Source organism: Anomaloglossus baeobatrachus, chromosome 6, assembly GCF_048569485.1.
Source record: "Anomaloglossus baeobatrachus isolate aAnoBae1 chromosome 6, aAnoBae1.hap1, whole genome shotgun sequence".
Lineage (NCBI taxonomy): Eukaryota > Metazoa > Chordata > Amphibia > Anura > Aromobatidae > Anomaloglossus > Anomaloglossus baeobatrachus.
Window position 1 is genome coordinate 48967618 of NC_134358.1, and position 26317 is coordinate 48993934.

Sequence of the window (26317 nt, forward strand, 5' to 3'; positions counted from 1 at the left end):
GCAGCGATCTCGCAGCAGGGGCCAGATCGCTGCTCAGTGTCACACACAGCGAGATCGCTAATGAGGTCACTGCTGCGTCACAAAAAGCGTGGCTCAGCAGCGATCTCGGCAGCGAGCTCGCCGTGTGTGAAGCACCCCTTATGGAGCCTGTATGTTTACTCTGAAGTGTTCCTGTCCACACTTATGATACCTGTATGTTTACTCTGAAGTGTTCCTGTCCACACTTATGATACCTGTATGTTTACTCTGAGAAGTGTCCCTGTCCACACTTATGGTGCCTGTATGTTTACTCTGTGAAGTGTCCCTGTCCACACTTATGGTGCCTGTATGTTTACTCTGAAGTGTCCCTGTCCACACTTAGGCTATGTGCGCACAGTGCGTTTTTCGCGGCGTTTTTGCGCGTTTTTCGGGTGCGTTTTTGGCCTCAAAACTGCAGGACTTTGCTTCCCCAGCAAAGTCTATGAGTTTTCATTTTTGCTGTCCGCACACAACTGTTTTTTTTTCAGCTGCGTTTTTGTGGTGCCACAAAAACGCAGCATGTCAATTATTCCCGCGTTTTTCACTGCGCTTTTCCTCCATTGAGTGCAATGGGATGTTGAAAGACGCAATGAGAAACGCAAATTGCAAATATAGCTGCGTTTTGGTGCGTTTTGGTGCGTTTCTAAGACCAAAAACGCAGCTATAAACGCAGGAGGTGGGTAGTAAAGTGACGTGTACAGGAAGAGGATTCCTTCTGTCAGTAAGCACAGAAGCATGAATCCTCCCGGTACCGTCACCGCCGCTTCCACCTCCGGTCCTGTGCATGTATGCTGCCGTGCGGCGCCATGTCTGGGCGGGAGATGGAAGCGGCAATCAAAAGTGAACAGTAGAAAAAAAAAAAAGTTATACTCACCTGTCTGCAGGGTCCCGGTGCCATGTCCGTTCCCAGATTCTGTCACGGTACCGCCGCTCCGGGTGTGTGCAGTCTCCCCGGGTACGTATGCCTGCAGGATGCAGGACCTGGCGATGGATCACCTGATGCAGTCACCTGACGCATCAGGTGGTCGTAAGTATCGCGGTGACGCGGACGCCCGGCCGGCTATCAGCTGATCCTGCCGTCAGGAGACTTCATCCCTGATTACCGGCAGCTGCTGCAGCGATTGGACAGGATCAGACTCCCGCCCCATCGCTGCAGGAGCTGCCGGTAATCAGCACATAAGTGAGTATTATTTTATTTTTTTTTATTTTTTTTGCACCGATGCATCAGCTGATTGTATAATCGGCTTTTATACAATCAGCTGATGTGTGATGTGATTCAGCCCCTAGAACCTGACACATCATCTGATCGCTTTGCCTTCCAGCAAACCGATCAGATGATATTGGATCCGGATTGGACGGCGCGGGACCCTTGACCCAGGATTACTGCGGAGGGGGGTGCTTTATTTCAATAAAGATGGAGTCACTAATTGTGTTGTGTTTTATTTCTAATAAAAATATTTTTCTGTGTGTTGTGTTTTTTTTTTATCTTTACTAGAAATTCATGGTGGCCATGTCTAATATTGGCGTGACACCATGAATTTCGGGCTTAGGGCCAGCTATACAGCTAGCCCTAACCCCATTATTACCCAGCGAGCCACCCGGCATCAGGGCAGCTGGAAGAGTTGGATACAGCGCCAGAAGATGGCGCTTCTATGAAAGCGCCATTTTCTGGGGTGGCTGCGGGACTGCAATTCACAGCGAGGGTGCCCAGAAAGCATGGGCACCCTGCACTGTGGATTCCAATCCCCAGCTGCCTAGTTGTACCCGGCTGGACACAAAAATTAGGCGAAGCTTACGTCATTTTTTTTTTTAATTATTTCATGAAATTCATGAAATAATTAAAAAAAAGGGCTTCTCTATATTTTTGGTTCCCAGCCAGGTACAAATAGGCAGCTGGGGGTTGGGGGCAGCCCGTACCTGCCTGCTGTACCCGGCTAGCATACAAAAATATGGCGAAGCCCACGTCATTTTTTTTTTGGGGGGGGGGGCAAAGAAATCCTGCATACAGTCCTGGAAGGAGGATGCTGAGCCTTGTAGTTCGACAGCTGCTGTCTGCTCTCCTGCATACACTATTGGATGGAGGATGCTGAGCCTTGCAGTTCTGCAGCTGCTGTCTGCTCTCCTGCATACACTATTGGATGGAGGATGCTGAGCCTTGTAGGTCTGCTCCCCCTGACTCTCCCTCCAGCATACAGTCCTGGATGGAGCATGCTGAGCCTTGTAGTTCTGCAGCTGCTGTCTGCTCTCCTGCATGCACTATTGGATGGAGTATGCTGAGACTTGTAGTTCTGCAGCTGTCTGCTCTCCTGCATACATTAGTGGAGAATGAAGAACATATTGAAGAAGGAAATGACATCAGACCTTTTTTTTTGTTCACTGATAAAAAACGCATAAAGACGCAGTGAGCAAAAACGCAGCAAAAACGCAGCAAAACGCAGCAAAAAACGCACCAAATCGCGGCAAAACGCGCGCGTTTTTTGCCGCGTTTTTTTGACGCGGGTGCGTTTTTGTGCGTTTTTTGCCGCAAAAAACGCACAAAAACGCAGCGTCAAAAAAACGCAGTGTGTGAACCTAGCCTTATGGTGCCTGCATGTTTACTCTGAGAAGTGTCCCTGTCCACACTTATGGTGCCTGTATGTTTACTCTGAAGTGTCCCTGTCCACACTTATGATACCTGTATCTTTACTCTGAGAAGTGTTCCTGTCCACACTTATGATACCTGTATGTTTACTCTGAGAAGTGTTCCTGTCCACACTTATGGTGCCTGTATGTTTACTCTGAAAAGTGTCCGTGCCCACACTTATGGTGCCTGTATGTTTACTCTGATGTGTCCCTGCCCACACTTATGATGCCTGTATGTTTACTCTGAAAAGTGTCCCTGTCCACACTTATGATACCTGTATGTTTACTCTGAAAAGTGTCCCTGTCCACACTTATGGTGCCTATATGTTTACTCTATAAAGTGTCCCTGCCCACACTTATGGTGCCTGTATGTTTACTCTGAAAAGTGTCCCTGCCCACATTTATATACCTGTATGTTTACTCTGAAAAGTGTCCCTGTCCACACTTATGATACCTGTATGTTTACTCTGAAAAGTGTCCCTGTCCACACTTATGATGTCTGTATGTTTACTCTGAGAAGTGTCCCTGTCCACACTTATGATGTCTGTATGTTTACTCTGAGAAGTGTCCCTGTCCACACTTATGGTGCCTGTATGTTTACTCTGAAGTGTCCCTGTCCACACTTATAATGTCTGTATGTTTACTCTGAAAAGTGTCCCTGCCCACACTTATATACCTGTATGTTTACTCTGAAAAGTGTCCCTGTCCACACTTATGGTGCCTGTATGTTTACTCTGAAGTGTCCCTGTCCACACTTATGATGTCTGTATGTTTACTCTGAAAAGTGTCCCTGTCCACACTTATGGTGCCTGTATGTTTACTCTGAAGTGTCCCTGTCCACACTTATAATGTCTGTATGTTTACTCTGAAAAGTGTCCCTGCCCACACTTATATACCTGTATGTTTACTCTGAGAAGTGTCCCTGTCCACACTTATGGTGCCTGTATGTTTTCTCTAAAAAGTGTCCCTGTCCACACTTATGGTGCCTGTATGTTTACTCTGAAGTGTCCCTGTCCACACTTATGATGTCTGTATGTTTAAACTAAAAAGTGTCCCTGTCCACACTTATGGTGCCTGTATGTTTACTCTAAAAAGTGTCCCTGTCCACACTTATGGTGCCTGTATGTTTACTCTAAAAAGTGTCCCTGTCCACACTTATGGTGCCTGTATGTTTTCTCTGAAGTGTCCCTGTCCACACTTATGATACCTGTATGTTTTCTCTGAAGTGTCCCTGTCCACACTTATGATGTCTGTATGTTTAAACTAAAAAGTGTCCCTGTCCACACTTATGGTGCCTGTATGTTTACTCTAAAAAGTGTCCCTGTCCACACTTATGGTGCCTGTATGTTTTCTCTGAAGTGTCCCTGTCCACACTTATGATACCTGTATGTTTTCTCTGAAGTGTCCCTGTCCACACTTATGGTGCCTGTATGTTTACTCTGAAGTGTCCCTGTCCACACTTATGGTGCCTGTATGTTTACTCTGAAAAGTGTCCCTGTCCACACTTATGGTGCCTGTATGTTTACTCTGAAGTGTCCCTGTCCACACTTATGGAGCCTGTATGTTTACTCTGAAGTGTCCCTGTCCACACTTATGATACCTGTATGTTTACTCTGAAGTGTCCCTGTCCACACTTATGATACCTGTAAGTTTACTCTGAAAAGTGTCCCTGTCCACACTTATGATACCTGTAAGTTTACTCTGAAGTGTCCCTGTCCACACTTATGATACCTGTATGTTTACTATGAAAAGTGTCCCTGTCCACACTTATGGAGCCTGTATGTTTACTCTGGAAAGTGTTCCTGTCCACACTTATGGTGCCTGTGTGTTTACTCTGGAAAGTGTCCCTGTCCACACTTATGGTGCCTGTATGTTTACTCTGGAAACTGTCCCTGTCCACACTTATGGTGCCTGTATGTTTACTCTGAAAAGTGTCCCTGTCCACACTTATGGTGCCTATATGTTTACTCTGGAAAGTGTCCCTGTCCACACTTATGATACCTGTATATTTACTCTGAAGTGTCCCTGTCCACACTTATGATACCTGTATGTTTACTCTGATGTGTCCCTGCCCACACTTATGGTGCCTGTATGTTTACTCTGATGTGTCCCTGCCCACACTTATGGTGCCTGTATGTTTACTCTGAAGTGTCCCTGTCCACACTTATGGTGCCTGTATGTTTACTCTGAGAAGTGTCCCTGTCCACACTTATGGTGCCTGTATGTTTACTCTGATTCATTTTACTTTGCAGAAGCTGCCAGAATCAGTGGAGGAAGAGACGTGAGGACATCTCTGAGCACATAAAGTGGCTGCCATTTATCGTTCCCACTCATCCATGTGACTGAATGCGTTTACTATATCAGCACTGAGCCCTGTAGTATTGTCCCCTATAGGTAGAAATGTGAAAGAATTAATTTTCAGTTTTGCCTGGAGTTTCTCTAATTTTACAGTCTTTTTAAGACAATCCGGAGGTGGCGTCCGTCCGTCTTACATTGCGGTGTTTACACAATAAGGAATAACATTCGCAGGTCGATGCCTTGAACATTCCCGCCTCTGCTGATGGGTTTGGCGCAGGGTTAGACAATTTCTGGAGGATTAACCAGATATGTTGAGACTACTCCCCAAACAAGAGCACTTGGCAGACGATAAGGATTTAGCTTACCGTCAAAGTAATAAATATCAAGACTCGAGTATCAGATGTTCTCTGTATGAGGCCGTAAACACCATAAATCAGAATCACAGCAGGACCCGGCACAAAGGTTTACAATGTATTCTATGGTTTATTAAGAAAACCCTCCAATAATCTGCAATCCCAGAGTCATAACCCTTCCTAGAGTACCCCTAGCCAAAAAACGACTAGTGCTCCCTGCGCTCTTGGCGTATCTGATCGATTTAGTAAACCTTCCCACCTAATTGTTTTCCATTTATCTCCACATTTCTTTGACACCGGTGATGCCAGAGCTGTCCATCAAGGAAGAGGAGGGCAGTGATAGATGTAAAACAAGTAGGTGAGAAGGTACTGGTCACGATCATCTCCCGGTATGTTGACACCAGTGACAGCCTTTGGACTGGAGCCTCTCATCTGGTTCTTTTCATTTAAATGGGTTTCATTTCTTTTGGCACTGCAGTGGTTAAGTGCCTTTTTTGCTACTGCAACTTTTCCTTGCTTAGTGACCAGCTGCAATTACGAAGTAGTCACACCCTTCAACTTTAAGTAGTAGTGTATCCCAGCAATCCTTGCTGAAGATACAAACTCATTTGTGTCCTGGCCGCCTCTGAGGAAGGTTCTGCAAGGCGAGTTCCTGTGCTCAGGCTATATTCTTTTGTTTGTAAATTTTCTCCGTTGGTCTTTGCTTCCTTGGTGTGTTCTTAGTGCAGCGGTGAGGTTTAGTGAACCCCACCTGCCCCTCACTAGTCAGGGCTACTATAGGGTCTTCATACGGTCCTAGGTTCCAGTTCGGCAACAGTTGCGGAAACTGAATAGGGACTGGTAAGGAGAGCAGGGACCATTGCAGGTAAGGTTAGGAGGTGCCCACCTACCCCTCTCACTAATTCCAGGGACTCCTGTGCTTTTTGTATCCCCGGTGCCCCTCTTTTCTGGTGTTTTTTGTTGTGCTTCAGACACACATAGGTCTGAATGCATCCTGCCACATTTGCTACACCTGGCAAGCGTGACAGTACCATGAACTGTTTGGCCATGCCATGGATGCACCGAGTACCTGTGCTTGGTCTGATCAGTCATTTTGTGCTAAAAGTAGACAAATGTTGTCTTGGTCGAGACTCATAGCTTGAGGATAGGGGGTCAATCCTTGAGGCAATCAAATAGCTACATGAGTGCCATTGCCTTTTTTCTACTCTCTGTAAGAGTGTCCATATAACAGTGACATCCAATTGTCCATGTTGTTTAGCTGAGATGAAACAGATGATGGCACAGCTATACATATACTATGGAGAGTCCCCGCCCACGCTTATCCTTCTAGGCACTGGACCCGCCCCTGAGGATTACTGATCACATCCATTCATATAGAGTTATTTAGTATAATGAAGATAGTTCTCACTCGTTGTCCTTCAGGTCCGTCACGTCCAGGAGACCCTGGTTGTCCGGGAGGCCCCTGAAAATAAAGAAGTAATCATTTTGGTTGACACGACTATGACTCTGTATAAAGCATACACCTGAGAACGTCTCCATAATAATGGTATCCTAGTACATTACCTGAGCTCCTTGGCCTCCACCTTCTCCTTTTTCACCTTTTGATCCAGTTGGTCCCTAAAAAAAAATTGTATGATGAAGCCAATAGTTTTCAGATATAGTCGCATGTATCTGAACGCCCACCATTTAACACATACGCATTATATTTTTGAAGGAAAGAATTCCAAGGGGTCAGCGTAAAATATTACATGAGATTTTAGCCATTATAAAAAATGTATGACTGCCAAGATTTTAGGAAGATCAACTATTTATCATAATTTTGAAAAAAAATAAGGTTTTTTTCATTCGTGATCCCCTTTAATGTGACTTAGATTGGTACATAAGGAATTTATTTTACATTTCATTGGCTTTTTGAACATAAAATAACAAATACATCTGTACATTTCCACTGACTCTCCAATCTTTGCTCATGTCCCTGCAGAAGATATGTCACAACAACACTATGAGACCGCTGCAGCCAAACAATGGGCTCAGTAATCTGGTGCTAATTTTTTTTTTCAGATTCCCATTAACGCAACTTAGTTTGGTACATAGACAACTTCTCTAAGTTATTTTTTTAATTTATTGGATTTTGTACATAAAATAACAAGTACAGTCATATGTAAAAGTTTGGGCATGTTAACCTTTTTTCTTTATAACAATTTGGTTTTTTGCAACAGCTATTTCTGTTTCATATATCTAATAACTGATGGACTGAGTAATATTTCTGAATTGAAATGAGGTTTATTGTACTAACAGAAAATGTGCAATCTGCATTTAAACTAAATTTGACAGGTGCATAAGTATGGGCACCCTTATCAATTTCTTGTTTTGAACACTCCTAACTACTTTTTACTGACTTACTAAAGCACTAAATTGGTTTTGTAACCTCATTGAGCTTTGAACTTCATAGGCAGGTGTATCCAATCATGAGAAAAGGTATTTAAGGTGGCCACTTGCAAGTTGTTCTCCTATTTGAATCTCCTATGAAGAGTGGCATCATGGGCTCCTCAAAACAACTCTCAAATGATCTGAAAACAAAGATTATTCAACATAGTTGTTCAGGAGAAGGATACAAAAAGTTGTCTCAGAGATTTAAACTGTCAGTTTCCACTGTGAGGAACATAGCAAGGAAATGGAAGAACACAGGTACAGTTCTTGTTAAGCCCAGAAGTGGCAGGCCAAGAAAAATATCAGAAAGGCAGAGAAGAAGAATGGTGAGAACAGTCAAGGAAAAGCCACAGACCACCTCCAAAGACCTGCAGCATCATCTTGCTGCAGATGGTGTCACTGTGCATTGGTCAACAATACAGCGCACGTTGCACAAGGAGAAGCTGTATGGGAGAGTGATGCGAAAGAAGCCGTTTCTGCAAGCACGCCACAAACAGAGTCGCCTGAGGTATGCAAAAGCACATTTGGACAAGCCAGTTACATTTTGGAAGAAGGTCCTGTGGACTGATGAAACAAAGATTGAGTTGTTTGGTCATACAAAAAGGCGTTATGCATGGAGGCAAAAAAACACGGCATTCCAAGAAAAGTACTTGCTACCCACAGTAAAATTTGGTGGAGGTTCCATCATGCTTTGGGGCTGTGTGGCCAATGCTGGCACCGGGAATCTTGTTAAAGTTGAGGGTCGCATGGATTCAACTCAGTACCAGCAGATTCTTGACAATAATGTGCAAGAATCAGTGACGAAGCTGAAGTTACGCAGGGGATGGATATTTCAGCAAGACAATGATCCAAAACACCGCTCCAATCTACTCAGGCATTCATGCAGAGGAACAATTACAATGTTCTGGAATGGCCATCCCAGTCCCCAGACCTGAATATCATTGAACATCTGTGGGATGATGTGAAGCGGCTGTACATGCTCAGCGACCATCAAACTGAACTGGAATTGTTTTGTAAACAGTAGAGTTGAGCGCGCTTCGCGGTTCGAGGTTCTCCAGTTCGCGGCTCGAGTGATTTTGGGGGCTGTTCTAGATCGAACTAGAACTCGAGCTTTTTGCTAAAGCTCGATAGTTCGAGATACGTTCGAGAACGGTTCTAGCAGCAAAAAGACAAGCTAATTACTAGCTGGCTTTCCGCTGTAATAGTGTAAGTCACTCTGTGACTCACACTATTATGACATTTCAGCGTATAGTGTGCGGGAACAGCACATTCAGATCACTGTTGTTTGGATAATGGCGATCGCCATTTTTTTTTTTCCTTGTCTTCCTTCCCTAAGCACGCGCGTGTAGTGGGGTGGGCCAGCATGTCAGCTAATCCCAGACACACACACAGCTAAGTGGACTTTTAGCCAGAGAAGCAACGGCATGTGTGATAGGATGTCCATTCACATGTCCATGCATTATAAAAACTGACATTTTCCTCCAGCACGCCATTATCTGCCTTCTGTGTCTTGGTGTCAGTCACCGCTGGCGTAGCTCCTGTCTCCGATACTGCTGTGTACGCTCTATACACAGCGCTATACAGAATAGGGATAGAAGTTTCTATTAGTCCTTGTAAGGGCTAATACCGGCAGGGTCAGAGCCATAGGTGACAGTCAGGGCCGTGAAAACAGATTTTAACAGCTACACAAGATGACAGCGTCTGTGTAGCTAAGGTCAGGGATTTCCTTGCTGCATTTCCCCATTAGGAGGGATAGAAAGGCAGGCTTCCTTTCCTCTACCCAGACCCACAACCCGGCCACTGTACCCTCCTGCCCTTTGCACACTCAAACTCATTGTTACTAAGCCATTATACTAGCAAACACTGAGGAAACTTAGTGGCATCCTAAAAGTGGCTGTTGGACTTCCATTAGTGTCCCACTGGTGCAAACCTATGTGCAGCACCTCTGCATTGCACACTCAAACTCATTGTTACTAAGCCATTATACAAGCAAACACTGAGTAAACTTAGTGGCATCCTAAAAGTGGCTGTTGGACTTCTGTATTGTCCCACTAGTGCAAATCTATTTGCAGCACTTCTGCATTGCACACTCAAACTCATTGTTACTAAGCCATTATACTAGCAAACTATGCTGCCAGTTTAAGGGCCGTAGTTGCATTGTCCAGGATAGTTATTGTTGTTTATTCTGCTGTTAATAAAGATAGACCACCCCTGAAATCTACACCACCTCTCAATTTTTACTACCACATTTTAAGTGCACAATCTTGTCGCAATCAAAATCAGTGGCAAAATGACAGATGCTGGTGGAAAGGGGAAGAGGCGTGTTGGAAAAGGAAAAAAAGGGTTTGTCCGTGGGGAAGGTGGCAAAGCTCCATTAACATCTGCTGAAGATAGACCATCTTCCAGCAAAAGTAAGATGTCTACTACTTACCGTGGACAATCCGATGTGCTCCCTTTTTTACGGACACGAACAACTGGAACAAAGGTAGATGATGGCCAAAAAAAGAAAATGCTTGAATGGATCTCAAGTGGTCCAACAAGGGCCCTCTCCTCCACCTCAACTACCGCATCCAAAAAACACCAGTCCTCTGAGTTGTCATCCCAATCACACCTGCTTTCTCCCAGCTCTGAAGTCTCCATCCGCCCTGCACAGTATGGTGGAACTGAGATGGCTGAGTCTGCAGAGCTGTTCAGTCACACTATAGCCTGGGAATCAGAGGTCTGCTCCCAAGCTACAGTGAGTACAGACCAGGAAATGGTCTGCAGTGTTGCCCAGAACCTTTGTGACTCAGATTCAGGCCGTGATGACCAAGTTTCTGAGCATAATGTTGACCCTTATTCACAAACTGAAACACCTGTTGTAATAGACAATGAGGAACATACTGATGACGATGAGACGCAGATACCAGATTGGGATGACAACTTAAATATTCGGTCAGGGCAAGAAGAGGCTCGGTCTGAGGGTGAGGGGAGTGCAAACACAACAATTGATGAGGAAGTTCTAGATCCCACCTACTGTCAACCCACAGTCAGGCCCTCGAGGAGGTCAACAGAGACAGTGGAGGAGGATGCAACTGACGACGAAGTTACCTTGCGCCTTTCTGGACAGAGTCGGAGTACTGGTAGCACGTCTACAACTGCATCTGCATCCTCAGCCACCACTGTGCCTCTGAGCACTAGTCGGGGTGGATCAGCAGGTCGCATGTCCTCTAAGCCTTGCCTAGCCTGGTCCTTTTTTGACATAGCAAAAGATCGCCCAAATTATGTGATCTGTAAAATTTGTCGTGATTCTGTTAGTAGAGGGCAAAACCTCAGCAGTTTGACAACTTCTTCCATGAATCGTCACATGAATAAATATCATATGTCCCAGTGGGAAGCTCATCGTGCTGCAATGCAGCCTAGTGGAGCGAACCATCCACCGCCTGCCCCTTCCAGTGCATCCGCGCGCTCTTCATCTTCTAGGACTGTGGGGACAGCTGTCACACCTGGTTTTCCACGCACAACTTCCACCACTGTAACCACAACAGGCAGTTTCCTTGGTAGGTCGTCAGTTGGTTTGGAAGGGGAAACAAGTGCGTGTGTACAGCTCTCTCAGACATCGATAGCACCAACGTTGGATGAAGGCAACATCATGTCTACGCCTGCACTTGCCTCACAAACCTGCATTTTTCCAGGGACACCCTGCTCAACACCGTCTACACACAGCAGCCAGACCTCTGTCCCTCAGATGTGGACAAATAAAAGGCCAATTCCTGCGACCCATGACAAAGCTAAGAGGTTGACTTTAACCCTCTGTAAGCTCTTGGCTACCGAAATGCTGCCTTTCCGCCTGGTGGACACCCAGGATTTTAGAGACCTTATGTCTGTCGCTGTGCCCCAGTACCAGATGCCCAGTCGCCACTACTTCTCTAAGAAAGGTGTGCCCGCGCTACACCAGCATGTCGCACACAACATCACCGCTTCCTTGAGAAACTCTGTGTGTGAATGGGTGCATTTCACCACCGATACTTGGACCAGTAAGCATGGACAGGGAAGTTACATGTCGCTGACTGGGCACTGGGTAACTATGGTGATAGATGGTGAAGGGTCTGCTGCACAAGTCTTGCCGTCCCCACGACTTGTGTGTCAATCCTCTATCTGTCCAAGTTCCGCCACTGCTTCTGCCTCCTCCACCTCATCTGGGTCCTCCACCTCCGCACCAAGCCTGCCTGGTCAGGCCACCAGCGTTCTCACTGCCCAGAAGGAATCACGCAACCCTCATTACTATGCTGGCAGCAGAGCGCAACGGCATCAGGCGGTCTTTAGCTTGACATGTCTTGGAAATAGGAGTCACACAGCGGATGAGTTGTGGGCAGCTCTGGAGACTGAGTTTAATAAATGGTTGTCTCCACTCAACCTGCAGCCTGGTAAAGCCGTGTGCGACAATGCTGCAAACCTGGGTGCGGCCCTTCGCCTGGGCAAGGTGACACACGTGCCTTGTATGGCTCACGTGTTGAACCTTGTTGTCCAGCAATTTTTAACACACTATCCCGGCCTAGATGGCCTTCTGAACAGGGCATGAAAACTGTCTGCTCACTTCCGCCGTTCAACCACCGCTGCTGAGCGACTTGCATCGCTCCAGACGTCTTTCGGCCTGCCGGTTCATCGCCTGAAATGCGATGTGGCGACACACTGGAATTCGACTCTCCACATGTTACAGCGACTGTGGCAGCCCCGCCAAGCCCTGGTGCAATACGTCATGACGTATAGCCTGGGCCAACGAGATGCAGAGCTGGGGCAGATCACCCTGATGGAGTGGTCTCAGATCAAGGACCTATGCACCCTTCTGCACAGTTTCGACATGGCGACAAATATGTTTAGCGCTGACAATGCCATTATCAGCATGACAATTCCAGTCATTTACATGCTGGAGCACAAGCTAAACACTATTCGGAGTCAGGGGGTGGGACAACAGGAAGGGGAGGAACTACAGGAGGATTCATATGCGCAAGACACAACAACATCACCAAGGTCCAGACGTTCATCATCACCAACGCGGCAGGCATGGGACCATGGGGGACAGGGATCAACAAGGGCGCATGGTAGCAGGCGAAATGTTGAGGAAGGTGCAGGAGAACATGAAGAAATGGAGGATGAACTGTCCATGGACATGGAAGTCTCAGTGGATGAGGGAGACCTTGGTCAAATTTCAGTTGAAAGAGGTTGGGGGGAGATGTCAGAGGAAGAAAGAACGGTTAGCACCTCTATGCCACAAACACAGCGTGGACTTGGTCCGCATGGCTGCGCAAGACACATGAGTGCCTTCTTGCTGCACTACCTCCAACATGACCCTCGTATTGTCAAAATTAGAAGTGATGATGACTACTGGCTTGCCACACTATTAGATCCGCGGTACAAGTCCAAATTTTGTGACATAATTCCAGCCATAGAAAGGGACCCACGTATGCAGGAGTATCAGCAGAAGCTGTTACTCGATCTTAGCTCGGCTTTTCCACCAAACAACCGTGCAGGTGCAGGGAGTGAATCTCCCAGTTGTAACTTGACAAACATGGGACGGCCTCGTCATCTTCAACAGTCTACCCGTACCAGTAGCACCGTATCTGGTGCTGGTAACAGCAATTTTATGGAATCTTTTCATAATTTTTTTAGACCCTCCTTTGCAAGGCCACCAGAGACAACAAGTCTGACACATAGTCAACGGCTGGAGAGGATGATACAGGAGTATCTCCAAATGAACATCGATGCCATGACTTTGCAAATGGAGCCTTGCTCATTTTGGGCTTCAAATCTAGAAAAATGGCCAGAGCTCTCCAGTTACGCCTTGGAGATTTTGTCGTGTCCAGCTGCCAGTGTTGTCTCTGAACGTGTCTTCAGTGCTGCTGGGTGTGTGCTGACAGATAAGCGCACGCGTCTGTCCAGTGACAATGTGGACAGACTGACGTTCATCAAAATGAACAAGTCATGGATCCAGAAGGAATTTACTACCCCTGTGTCATCCTGGGGAGAGTAAATGCTTGTGGATTTGGAATGTGCTTGATGCAAATCTAGCTGTGAAGTGTACAACTGGGGCACAAGTGCTGCCACTGATGGGGTGTCTGTGTGGCCCAATTTTTGGAAAAAAGGGAGACTCTTCTTGGAGTAACCCTTGCTGTGTTTTTAAAAATGATCCAAGATGCAGAGAGCTGGGATCAGGAAAGACTTTGCTACCTACCCCGGTGTCATCCTGGGGATGGTTAAGTATGGCGTATTTTTGAATGTGCTTGATGCAAATCTAGCTGTGAAGTGTACAACTGGGGCACAAGTGCTGCCACTGAATGTGTGGGTGTGTGTGGGGCACAATTTTTGGAAAAAAGGGAGACTCCGCTTGGAGTAACCTTGCGGTGTTTTACATGATTTTAGAAGGGCGTGCCATGCCTATATCTGTGTCTCCTCCTCTTTTTCCTTGTCCTGCTCTTTTGTTTTCGCATGAGTATATGTCTTTGTCACTTTCCCATGTGTTTGTGTTGTGTTGTGAGTTGTTTGTCACCTTTTGGACACCTTTGAGGGTGTTTTCTAGGTGTTTTTATGTGTTTGTGATTGCCTGCCATTGTTTCCTATGCAGTTCGAGTTCGGTTCGTCGAACGTTCGCCAAACCGAACTCGAACGAGACCTCCGTTCACTCATCTCTAGTAAACAGGAATGGTCAAATCTACCTTCATCCAGGATCCAGGAACTCATTAAAAGCTACAGGAAGCGACTAGAGGCTGTGATTTTTGCAAAAGGAGGATCTACAAAATATTAATGTCACTTTTATGTTGAGGTGCCCATATTTTTGCACCGGTCAAATTTAGTTTAAATGCGTATTGCACATTTTCTGTTAGTACAATAAACCTCATTTCAATCCAGAAATATTACTGAGTCTATCAGTTATTAGATATATGAAACTGAAATAGCTGTTGCAAAAACCCAAATTGTTATAAAGAAAAAAGGTTAACATTAATAGGGGCGCCCAAACTTTTTCATATGACTGTATATCTGTACATTCCTACTGACTGTCCAGTGCTGGCTCTCCAGAGGATATGTCACGATGACACCAGGTGACCGCTGTAGCTAAACAATGGGCTCAATGGTCTGGTGCTATTTACAAGGACATCAATGCCCAGTGATTGGCTGCAGTGCTCATGTGATGTCAACGTAATGTCACCACTCAGCCTCAGGTTTCTGCTTCGGATTATTCCACGGACGGGATAGGGGGTGTTGATATCTTTCAGGCACTATACCCTAACTGCACCAGCAATTAGGTTATGCTTTAATAAAAGTGTCTTACAGGCGGTCCTTGAATAGAATGACCATTAGGTCCTTGGGGTCCGGGTGGTCCGTGAACTCCTGGTGAGCCTACTGGACCTCGGGGTCCTTCTGGTCCCTGTAAAATGAAGACATAAAATGATTGAAATATTTGCAAAATTATCAGCTTTTCATCCACATAATCTTACTTATTGATCATAATTAATCATTTAAATGGATTTGGCTTGTTCCAAACACGGCGCCCCATCTGTCTACAGGTGACTTGTGTTACTACAATTCACCCCCAATTTCTTCAAACGAGCCGAGTTGCAATACCAGAACCTGTAGATAGAGGAGGAGCTGATCCTGGAAGAAAGTAGCCATGTTTTTATGATCAAACACAATCCATGAATCTTTTTGTTGGTCAAATATTTGCCATAAGTTCTTTTGGTTAAAAATCAGGATGGCTGGCTCGCCAATGAACATTTAACAATACTTTCACAAACCTGTCATACCTAGGGCATGGTGTGATGGGGGGGTCCAGGATACAGCGAAGTTTAGTTCCTGTACCCTAGTCAGGCTCCGATTCCTCAAGATATTCAAGGTGTTCCTATAATTATATGGGGTCTTTGGCTTCTACTTATCTTGCAGAAGACATTGGCCTCAATTTGCAATCCAGTTTTGATGAAGAGTGCGCCAAAGTAACATGCGTAAAAGTCGTAAAGAGGTGTGCGCCACCACAAGAAAAGTGCTCCAGTTAGAGACCGGAGTACACTTCTGTCTTAATTTACTCAAGTTTTGTGGACTAAATTATGAAGAATTTGCCAGCCTCGCTAGGTAATGCCCTTCCCCTATGAAGCTCCATCCACTTTAAAACAATTGTCCGGGCCTGGCATAAATACGCCAAAAGTCGTGTATATTTGCGCAACTATAAGTTACACAAAAAAATGTACTAAAATTGCAAGAAGGCAAAAAATGTTTGAGGCAGCCAACCCCTGCTCTGGAATACACAAGTTGCCGGTATGCATGTGACTGGGGGCACATAATGGTAACGTCCTGTGCCATGGCGCACACATTGATGTCTGCTGCGGCTACTGTGCGCTGCCTACAGAGGGTGCCATGTGACGTGGGAGCGGTGGTAAGGGAGAAGAGTTTGTTTTGTTTTTTTATGCGTTCGAGACAAACAGGGACTGTATATACCTAGAAGGGGTCCAGGATAAGGACATATATACCATGATAGGCCCAGGATGTGGACATCCTGTATATGCCAGGATAGGCCCAGGATGAGGACATATATGCCAGGATGGGCCAAAGATGAGCACATATATACAAGGATGGTCCCAGGATGAGGACATATATGCCAGGATAGGCCCAGGATGAGAGCATATATACCAGAACGGACCCAGGATGAGGATATATATACCATAATGGGCCCAGTATGAGGACATATATACCAGAATGGGCCCAGTATGAGGACTTATATACCAGAATGAGCCCAGGATGAGGACATATATGCCAGGATGGGTCCAGGATGAGGACACATTTGCCAGGATGGGCCCATGATGAAGACATATATGCCAGGATAAGGACACATATGCCAGGATGGGCCCAGGATGAGGACATACAGTATATGCCAGGATGGGGACATATATGCCAGGATGGGGACCATATATACCAGAATAAGCCCAGGATAATGAAATATATGCAAACATGGGCCCAGGAAGGGGATATATATACCAGGATGGGGACATATTTACCAGGAAGTGACCCTGGATGGGAGACATTTGTACAGGATTGGGGACATTACTACATAATGAAAGGGGAGGGGGCAACATATATGGCCTTATAGGATTTAGAACGCAATGTCTGACCAACATGCAGGGGAGGTAGGGGGGCTCAGGCCCAATTTTTGCATCGTGGTCCATCGGACGCTAGTTGTGCCACTGCTGGGGTAAACACTCATCTGAGAGGTTGGACTTGTCTCATCTTCTTTGTTGTGGGGATATTTGATACTTATCATCCTCCCCTAAAGCTCGATAGAATTCCTACAAGGCAGTTAGACTTGTTCCATCTCCGCCTTTCTTGGAATGACTCCGTCCAGCTCCGACCACTGGAGTTGCAGAAATAGAGTGGCGCATAGCTCTTGGGTGGTTTCATAGCGCCACTTCCCATATGTCGGAGCTGGATGGAGTTGTTTCCGTCCATGAAAGGCTGAGATAGGAACAACCTTGTAATAGAGAGTCAGAGGTTATATAAGCCGAGTCTTATCTGATGCGTCCACATAAAACCACTTACAGGTAGACCTTTTTCTCCTGGAGATCCTTGAGGGCCTCTCATTCCTGAACCGCCCTAAAAAAAGACACAAAAACATAAACCAAAATATAAATATTATAAAAAAAGGACTATATAAATACCTTACAAAGGGTCCATAAAGGCCGTAAAACTGTGAAGCTAATTAGTGATGTCTGATTATTTAGGATAATGGCCCTCATACACATTGGATAGCTGGAGTTTAGTATAGTATACGCCTGTCTCTCCCAACTCCCTCATACATAGGGATGTTCAGCTCAAATGAGCATTCATGAGTTTTTGAAGGGGGAGTGGAGGAAGCTGCTGCCACACACCACTAAAAATCTGAAAATAAGGAGCGCTGATAGTGTAATACCAAAGCGATCGGTGGGGTATACCTGAAAATATACACTCACCTGGATCAGTTGTGATAGTCACAACCACTAGTGCGCATGAGATAATGGCGTCTGCTGCAGCCCCACGTGGATGAGCATACAAAATGGGGTAGAGAAGGGGTTAATGCCGCGCATCAGCCAAATGAAGATGTAGAATGTTGATGAAGAAAAATATTCCTTTATTTCATAGGTCTACGCGTTTCAAGGTGAAAACCTCTTCCTCAGGACCAGTACATCAACAACAACTTGTTGCTGATGTACTGGTCCTGAGGAAGAGGTTTTCACCTCGAAACGCGTAGACCTATGAAATAAAGGAATATTTATCTTCATCAACATTCTACATCTTCATTTGGCTGATGCGCGGCATTAACCACTTCTCTACCCCATTTTGTATGCCACACACCACTGGCAGCTACTTATCTCCTAAATAACAAAATGATGGGGCACTGAAATTCTAACTACACAATATTTCTGGTCAGTATTACTGTACAATTCCCATCTGCTACTTTACATTACCCCTAGGAGCAGCTGTCAGAGTCCTCTCACCCAGCCAACATGGCTGTTACTTAGCACTAACAAGGAGCAAGAACTGCAAAACAGACTTTTTCCAATTAATTCTCTTGTCTTGTTCTTTCCTCCCTGCTCTTATTTTCCTTTTTATTACCTTTTATTGCCTTTGTGTGAGTGTGCTGTGAGACAGAGTTTTGGTTTCCCATGTTTGTCTATCTCTGTTGGTGTTATCACACCTCTGTATTGACCCTTTCCTGGGGTAGAGGATATAAGATCAGTGCTGGTGAAGAAAAGGGTCAGGGAGGCGGCTCAGACATCCTCACCTTTAGAGGTATCTCTAAGATAAGTGATAGCTAGAGTGTTACGGTTGCTGCGAGCACTGGAGACTATGTCCAGATTTCTTGCTACTGCACATGTGCGAGCGCTGGAGACTAAGTCCAGATTTCTTGCTACTGCACATGTGCGAGCGCTGGAGACTAAGTCCAGATTTCTTGCTACTGCACATGTGCGAGCGCTGGAGACTAAGTCCAGATTTCTTGCTACTGCACATGTGCGAGCGCCGGAGACTAAGTCCAATCTTGGAGCCATTGCACATGTGCGGGTGACATCATCGCTGACACGAGGTCACATGTCTCTGACACCTTCTATGCCGATTGGTCGCTGGTCATGTGCTTGTGACGCCTTGCTCGGTGATAGGCCAGCATGACGTCACTCCTGTCGTTCTGGCAGCGGATTGGCTCTGGTGTCCTCCATCTTGGATGAGGCACAGAGTCTATATAAGACCCTGACACACGCCGCATGGTGCTCAGTCCTCTTGGTTCATGCATATGAGTAGACGCTCTGTGCGCGTTCCTCTAGGCATTCCTCTGTCTATGCTAGGTGAGCTCTACCGACAGGGTAGCGTTCTTATACCTTACAGCTTCGGCTGCTGTCCGTATCCTTACCTCTTAGGGGAGCGGACATAGGCAGGTGCCTGAGGCACATGGTCTGGCTGGGCCTTGTGATTCTACTCGTAGGTGGACGTTGCCGCTAGGGTAACGTTCCTTATACTGCGTCTGGCAGTTGTTCGTATCCTCGCACACTAGGGGAGCGAACAGAGGTAGGAGCTTTGTGCGGCTTACGCTGCTGTTCGTCTCTTTTGCACCACTAGAAGAGCGGACCTAGGCAGGTGCCATATCTAGTGGTTCGTGTCCTCGCACACTAGTGGAGCGAACGCAGGTAGGAGCTTTGTGCGGCTTACGCTGCTGTTCGTCTCTTTTGCACCACTAGAAGAGCGGACCTAGGTAGGTGCCATTTCGCACACATTGCCTTTGTCTCTGTGATTATTAACAGAGATCATTCCACACACCCTCCAAGTAAGGGAGGAATTGCTTTACTTACTTATTATATCCTTCTGTGAGTTAACAGAGGTATTGCACCCTGCCATAGTCTGCAGCAAAGTCTTTGCACGGTGGACCCTGACTGTCTGATACTCCTTTCGGTTATTATCAGACAGCCCCCCGTAACATTAGGACTGAGCCAAGGGTCTGGCAGTTATGGCAGAATATCAGCAGTTACACCGTTACATACAAGTACTTGAGTCACGGCTCAAGAGTATAGAGGATAAACCTCAGACCATGGTGACATCTGTACATGATCCTCGACTTGCTCTGCCAAACAGATATTCTGGCGATGCCAGATCATGTCGTGGTTTCATTAGTCAGTGTCAGATACACCTAGAGGTCAACTCTTCTCGCTTCTCTACGGAGAGGTCCAGAGTAGGCTTTATCATCTCCTTACTTCAGGACAAAGCCTTAGAATGGGTGACTCCCCTATGGGAGCGCTCTGATGTGGTTAGTCTGAGACATCAAGACTTTCTTGATGCTCTTAAGGCGGTATTCATGGGTCCGCAGGTTACCCATGATGCGGCCCTGAGACTGTTAGATCTATCTCAGGGTTCGTTATCCACTAGTTCTTATGCCATTGCTTTTAGAACTCTGGTGGCAGAACTAGATTGGCCAGAGAAGGTGTTGATTCCTATCTTCTGGAGAGGGTTGGCAGGCTATGTCAAGGATGCCCTTGCTACTCGTGAGGTCCCTGCTTCTCTGGAGGACTTGATCACAGTAGCAACGAGGATCGATGTACGCCATAAGGAACGTAGACTCGAGGTCTCTTCCTCACGCCCTAAGCATCGGGCCATTCCAGTTGTTGAGGGTCCACTACCATCTTCCTCAGCATCTGAAACATCTCCCACTCCTATGGAGTTAGGTCATACGTTCTCCAGACTACGCAAGTCTGGTCCTCCTATATGTTACGTATGTCGTCAGGCTGGGCACTATGCCAACAAGTGTCCTAGTCATCAGGGAAACTCCCTGGCCTAGTAACCATTAGAGGGGGGTTACTAGAGACGTCTTCTGCACCCTCTAAGTGTTGTATCCCAGGTCAGCTCTCGTTATCTGAGAATACATGGCCTATTATGGCTTTTGTGGATTCCGGAGCTGACGGGATTTTTGTGTCCTCAGGATTTGTAAAGGGACACAATATTCCCTCTATCATGTTAGAGGCGCCTATTCCTGTCCGTGTTGTTAATGGAACTATGTTGTCTGACTCCATTACATTGAGGATAGTTCCCTTGCGCCTTTCCCTGTCTTAGGGTCACATAGAGGAGATTTCTTTTCTTGTTTTGCCTGAGGGTATAGACGACGTCCTTCTGGGTCTTCCATGGCTTCGGACTCATGCTCCTCACATTGACTGGGAGTCTGACAGCATTATTAGTTGGGGTTCGAAATGTCAGTCCCGATGTCTTCCCTTACCACCTAAGGTCGTTGCGGTTGCATCAACTGATCTCTCTCCCATACCTACACCCTATTTGGATTTCGCTGACGTGTTCTCCAAACAGGGTGCTGAGGTTCTTCCACCCCATAGGCCGTATGACTGTGCCATAGACCTTATCCCAGGTTCGGTTCCACCTAAAGGCAGGGTTTACCCCCTGTCGATACCTGAGTCGGAGGCCATGTCGACCTATATAAGAGAGAGTTTAGAGAAGGGGTTCATTCGTAAGTCTGTCTCTCCCGCGGGAGCTGGGTTTTTCTTTGTTCGGAAGAAAGAGGGTGATTTGCGTCCCTGCATAGATTACAGGGGTCTCAATGCAATCACAATAAAGAACAAATACCCATTACCTTTAATTTCGGAGCTCTTTGACAGACTGAGAGGAGCTCAAGTTTTTACGAAGTTGGATCTGCGGGGTGCGTATAACTTGGTACGAATTCGAAAGGGTGACGAATGGAAGACCGCTTTTAACACCCGAGACGGTCACTATGAATACCTCGTCATGCCTTTTGGGTTATGTAATGCACCCGCAGTATTTCAGGACTTCGTAAACGATGTGTTCAGGGATTTACTGTTATCCTCTGTAGTGGTGTATCTGGACGACATCCTGATTTTTTCTCCTGATCTGGAGACTCATTGTCAGGATGTCGTTCGTGTCCTTTCCCGTTTAAGGGAGCACTCATTGTTTGCTAAACTCGAGAAATGTGTATTCGAACAGTCCTCATTGCCTTTTTTGGGTTACATTATCTCACAAGAGGGTCTGGCTATGGATCCTGCGAAGCTCTCTGCTGTCCTGCAATGGTCCGAACCTCATTCCTTGAAGGCGGTGCAACGCTTCTTAGGATTCATAAATTATTACAGGCAGTTCATACCCCATTTTTCTACTTTGGTGGCCCCTTTGGTGGCCTTGACTAAGAAAGGTGCTAATCCCAAAGCCTGGTCTACTGAGACATCTCAGGCTTTTGAGGCAGTAAAAAGACACTTTTCAACTGCTCCCGTTCTTCAAAGACCCGATGAGAGTAAGCCCTTCCTCTTAGAGGTTGATGCCTCTTCAGTGGGTGCTGGTGCGGTCTTGTATCAAAAGAACGGTGCAGGTAGAAAAAGGCCGTGTTTCTTCTTTGCTAAAACCTTTTCACCGGCAGAGAGAAACTATACCATTGGGGATAGGGAACTGCTCGCCTTGAGATTAGCCTTGGAGGAGTGGCGTCACTTGCTGGAAGGAGCGAAACATCCTTTCCAGGTCTATACAGACCATAAGAATCTGACGTACTTACAAACCGCTCAGCGTCTGAATCCTCGCCAAGCCCGCTGGTCCTTGTTTTTCTCCCGCTTTCACTTCTCCATCAACTATCTGTCTGGGAGTAAGAATAACAAGGCAGACGCCCTGTCTCGCTCTATGCTTTCTACCCAGGAAGAGATTGACGAACCTCGTCTTATCCTTCCCTCCAGGGTTTTTCATACGCTCTCCCCTGTGACGTTAGACCAAATCCCACCGGGCAAGACCTTTGTTCCGCCTGATCGACAGAATGATATACTGTCATGGGCCCACACCTCAAAGGTGGGTGGGCATTTTGGTATTAGGCGGACACGAGAGTTACTGGAGAGGTGGTATTGGTGGCCACACTTAGCCAGCCACGTCAAGAGATATGTCGGTTCCTGCTACTCGTGTGCTCGCAACCGTCCATTACGGCAGAGACCGGCTGGGCTCTTGCATCCTTTACCAGTGCCAGATAGACCATGGGAGGTGGTAGGCATGGACTTTGTGGGTGATCTTCCATGTTCACAGGGACATAGATTTGTGTGGGTCATTACGGACCATTTCTCCCGGATGGTTGATCTCGTACCGTTATCGAGAATCCCATCTTCCAGGGTACTAGCCAAACTATTCCTCAAGCATGTCTTTAGGCTTCACGGGATGCCAGATCGTATCATTTGTGATAGAGGCCCGCAATTTAATTCCCGTTTCTGGCGAGATCTTTGTAGCCTTCTGCAAATTGAGTTGAATCTCTCTTCGGCATACCATCCGGAGACTAATGGTTTGGTTGAGCGTACCAATCAATCTATGATTATATACCTTCGACACTTTGTTGCTGAGAACCACGATAACTGGTCCTCCCTCCTACCCTGGGCAGAATTTGCCCTTAACAATTCGCTGGCTGAGGCCACTGGGCAGACACCGTTCGTACTCAATAATGGGCAACACCCTAGGGTACCGGTACCGTTTCCCGCTGCTGCACCTCCTCCTCTTGTGGCCGACTGGGCAACTAATGCCAGAGAGGTTTGGGATCGGACTCAAGAGTCGATCCAAGCAGCTAAGGACCGTATGAAGACGGTGTCCGATCGGTTTCGTCGCCCGGCTCCTGTCTTTTCTCCAGGGGACTTTGTGTGGCTCTCTGCAAAACACGTGAGACTTAGAGTGAGCTCTGTCAAATTTGCTCCTCGCTTCCTGGGTCCTTATGAGGTTCTTCGACAGGTAAATCCTGTAGTCTACCAATTGAAGTTACCTGTCCATCTTAGGATTCATGACAAATTCCATGTCTCACTGCTAAAGCCGGCTATTTTACCTCACGCTCGTGAAGTGCACTCTCCTGCCTCTGATTCCTCTCGCTCTAGCTATGAGGTACGAGCCATAGTTGGTTCTAAGATGGTTAGAGGGCGCAGGTTCTTCTTGATAGATTGGGAGGGCTATGGCCCGGAACATCGCTCTTGGGAGCCTGAGGAGGCTGTCCATGCTCCCGACTTAGTTGCCGATTACCTGCATCACAGGGAGGGGGGCCCTTGAGGGGGAGGTACTGTTACGGTTGCTGCGAGCACTGGAGACTATGTCCAGATTTCTTGCTACTGCACATGTGCGAGCGCTGGAGACTAAGTCCAGATTTCTTGCTACTGCACATGTGCGAGCGCTGGAGACTAAGTCCAGATTTCTTGCTACTGCACATGTGCGAGCGCCGGAGACTAAGTCCAATCTTGGAGCCATTGCACATGTGCGGGTGACATCATCGCTGACACGAGGTCACATGTCTCTGACACCTTCTATGCCGATTGGTCGCTGGTCATGTGCTTGTGACGCCTTGCTCGGTGATAGGCCAGCATGACGTCACTCCTGTCGTTCTGGCAGCGGATTGGCTCTGGTGTCCTCCATCTTGGATGAGGCACAGAGTCTATATAAGACCCTGACACACGCCGCATGGTGCTCAGTCCTCTTGGTTCATGCATATGAGTAGACGCTTTGTGCGCGTTCCTCTAGGCATTCCTCTGTCTATGCTAGGTGAGCTCTACCGACAGGGTAGCGTTCGTATACCTTACAGCTTCGGCTGCTGTCCGTATCCTTACCTCTTAGGGGAGCGGACATAGGCAGGTGCCTGAGGCACATGGTCTGGCTGGGCCTTGTGATTCTACTCGTAGGTGGACGTTGCCGCTAGGGTAACGTTCCTTATACTGCGTCTGGCAGTTGTTCGTATCCTCGCACACTAGGGGAGCGAACAGAGGTAGGAGCTTTGTGCGGCTTACGCTGCTGTTCGTCTCTTTTGCACCACTAGAAGAGCGGACCTAGGTAGGTGCCATTTCGCACACATTGCCTTTGTCTCTGTGATTATTAACAGAGATCATTCCACACACCCTCCAAGTAAGGGAGGAATTGCTTTACTTACTTATTATATCCTTCTGTGAGTTAACAGAGGTATTGCACTCTGCCATAGTCTGCAGCAAAGTCTTTGCACGGTGGACCCTGACTGTCTGATACTCCTTTCGGTTATTATCAGACAGCCCCCCGTAACATTGAGCCCCCCTAGCCTGAGGGCCAATCTAAGAGCCCCGGTCCTCTGCTTTCCCTGTTCATTGTGGCAATTATAAGGGGGCACTCAGGGAATTTTTATCTTTAAGGGCGCACTGAGCGCATTACTCCTTTATAAAGGGTAATTCGGGGAGTACGTACTTTATAAGAGGGTACCAGGGCCAATATTATTTTATAAGAGGAAACTGGGGGCATTTTTTATTTAAGGGGCACCAGGCCATCTAAAAAGGGGCACTCACAGGGCATTACTACTTGAGAAGGGGGTATTTAGAGCATAAGTACTTTATAAGGAGACACTTGCAGCATTATTATGTTATAAGGGACCACTCTGGAAACAATTTTCGGTCAACAAAGTGGGCTTCTAAGACTTCTTTGCTTAGAATGTAGCTCTCCAGGTTGGAAAGTCTGTATATTTTCCATATACATAGGATATTTCTAATTATGCATGGAATACGATAGACAAGCGACACAGCTGAGTATACACATTACTAAGGCCCATACTTCAGGTGTAAAAACACAGAATGTCAGTCCCTCAACCCCACCGTGTATTAAACACCCAGCACTAAACCAGCCTCCACATTACAGAGGGCTGCAAGGGAGACTAACAACGACAAGGCGTCTTACCGGAGAGCCAGGAGGGCCGGGTAACCCTTTGTTTTCCTGCAGGCAGGAGCAGGAGTTTGGAAGAGGAGGGCAGGCGGCTTCATCTCTCTGGAAAAGAATTAGTTCTGGTTAATTTTTTCTGTCATTCCAATACATTACATAAGACGATGGAAACCGGATCTCACCCAATTCTATTTGTAGTGGGCACAATTTTTAGTCTGTAATTCAGTTACTTATAGTTTCTTTCCCACTACAAACATGTACCCACAGGGGATCCCAGGATTTGGGATCTGAAACCTTAAGAATGCGATTCTGTAGCCCTGTCCTAAATGGAGTGGAGGTGCCCATGCTCAACTTTTACTCCACTCATTGTCTATGGGGCTGCCGGAAAAGCCGAGGACAGCTCTGGAGTACAATGCAAGGTGTAACTTACCAGCAGAATAGTGAGTGCAGCTCTGGAGTATAATACAGGATGTAACTCAGGATCAGTACAAGGTCAGTAATGTAATGTATGTACACAGGGACTGCACCAGCAGAATAGTGAGTGCAGCTCTGGAGTATAATACAGGAGGTAACTCAGGATCAGTACAGGATAAGTAATGTAATGTATGTACACAGTGACCAACAGCAGAATAGTGAGTGAAGCTCTGGAGTATAATACAGGAGGTAACTCAGGATCAGTACAGGTTAAGTAATGTGATGTATGTACACAGTGACTGCACCAGCAGAATAGTGAGTGGAGCTCTGGAGTATAATACAGGATGTAACTCAGGATCAGTACAGGATAAGTAATGTAATGGATGTGCACAGTGACTGCACCAGCAGAATAGTGAGTGCAGCTCTGGGGTATAATACAGGATGTAACTCAGGATCAGTACAGGATATGTAATGTATGTACACAGTGACTGCACCAGCAGAATAGTGAGTGAAGCTCT

At 46.6% G+C, this 26317-nt stretch overlaps 1 protein-coding gene across 4 annotated transcripts in view; it reads right to left on the reverse strand.

Annotated features, from left to right (window-relative positions):
- The window catches only part of COL14A1 (collagen type XIV alpha 1 chain), a 248413-nt gene that overhangs the window by 24043 nt on the left and 198053 nt on the right, over positions 1 to 26317 (reverse strand). For all 4 annotated transcript variants that reach the window (XM_075352910.1, XM_075352908.1, XM_075352907.1 and 1 more), the window contains 5 exons: positions 25404 to 25490; positions 17280 to 17333; positions 15028 to 15123; positions 6855 to 6908; positions 6700 to 6753 (listed from right to left, as the gene is read on the reverse strand). In XM_075352910.1, the coding sequence (XP_075209025.1) occupies positions 6700 to 6753; positions 6855 to 6908; positions 15028 to 15123; positions 17280 to 17333; positions 25404 to 25490 (345 nt within the window). The remainder of the gene's footprint in view (positions 1 to 6699; positions 6754 to 6854; positions 6909 to 15027; positions 15124 to 17279; positions 17334 to 25403; positions 25491 to 26317) is intronic.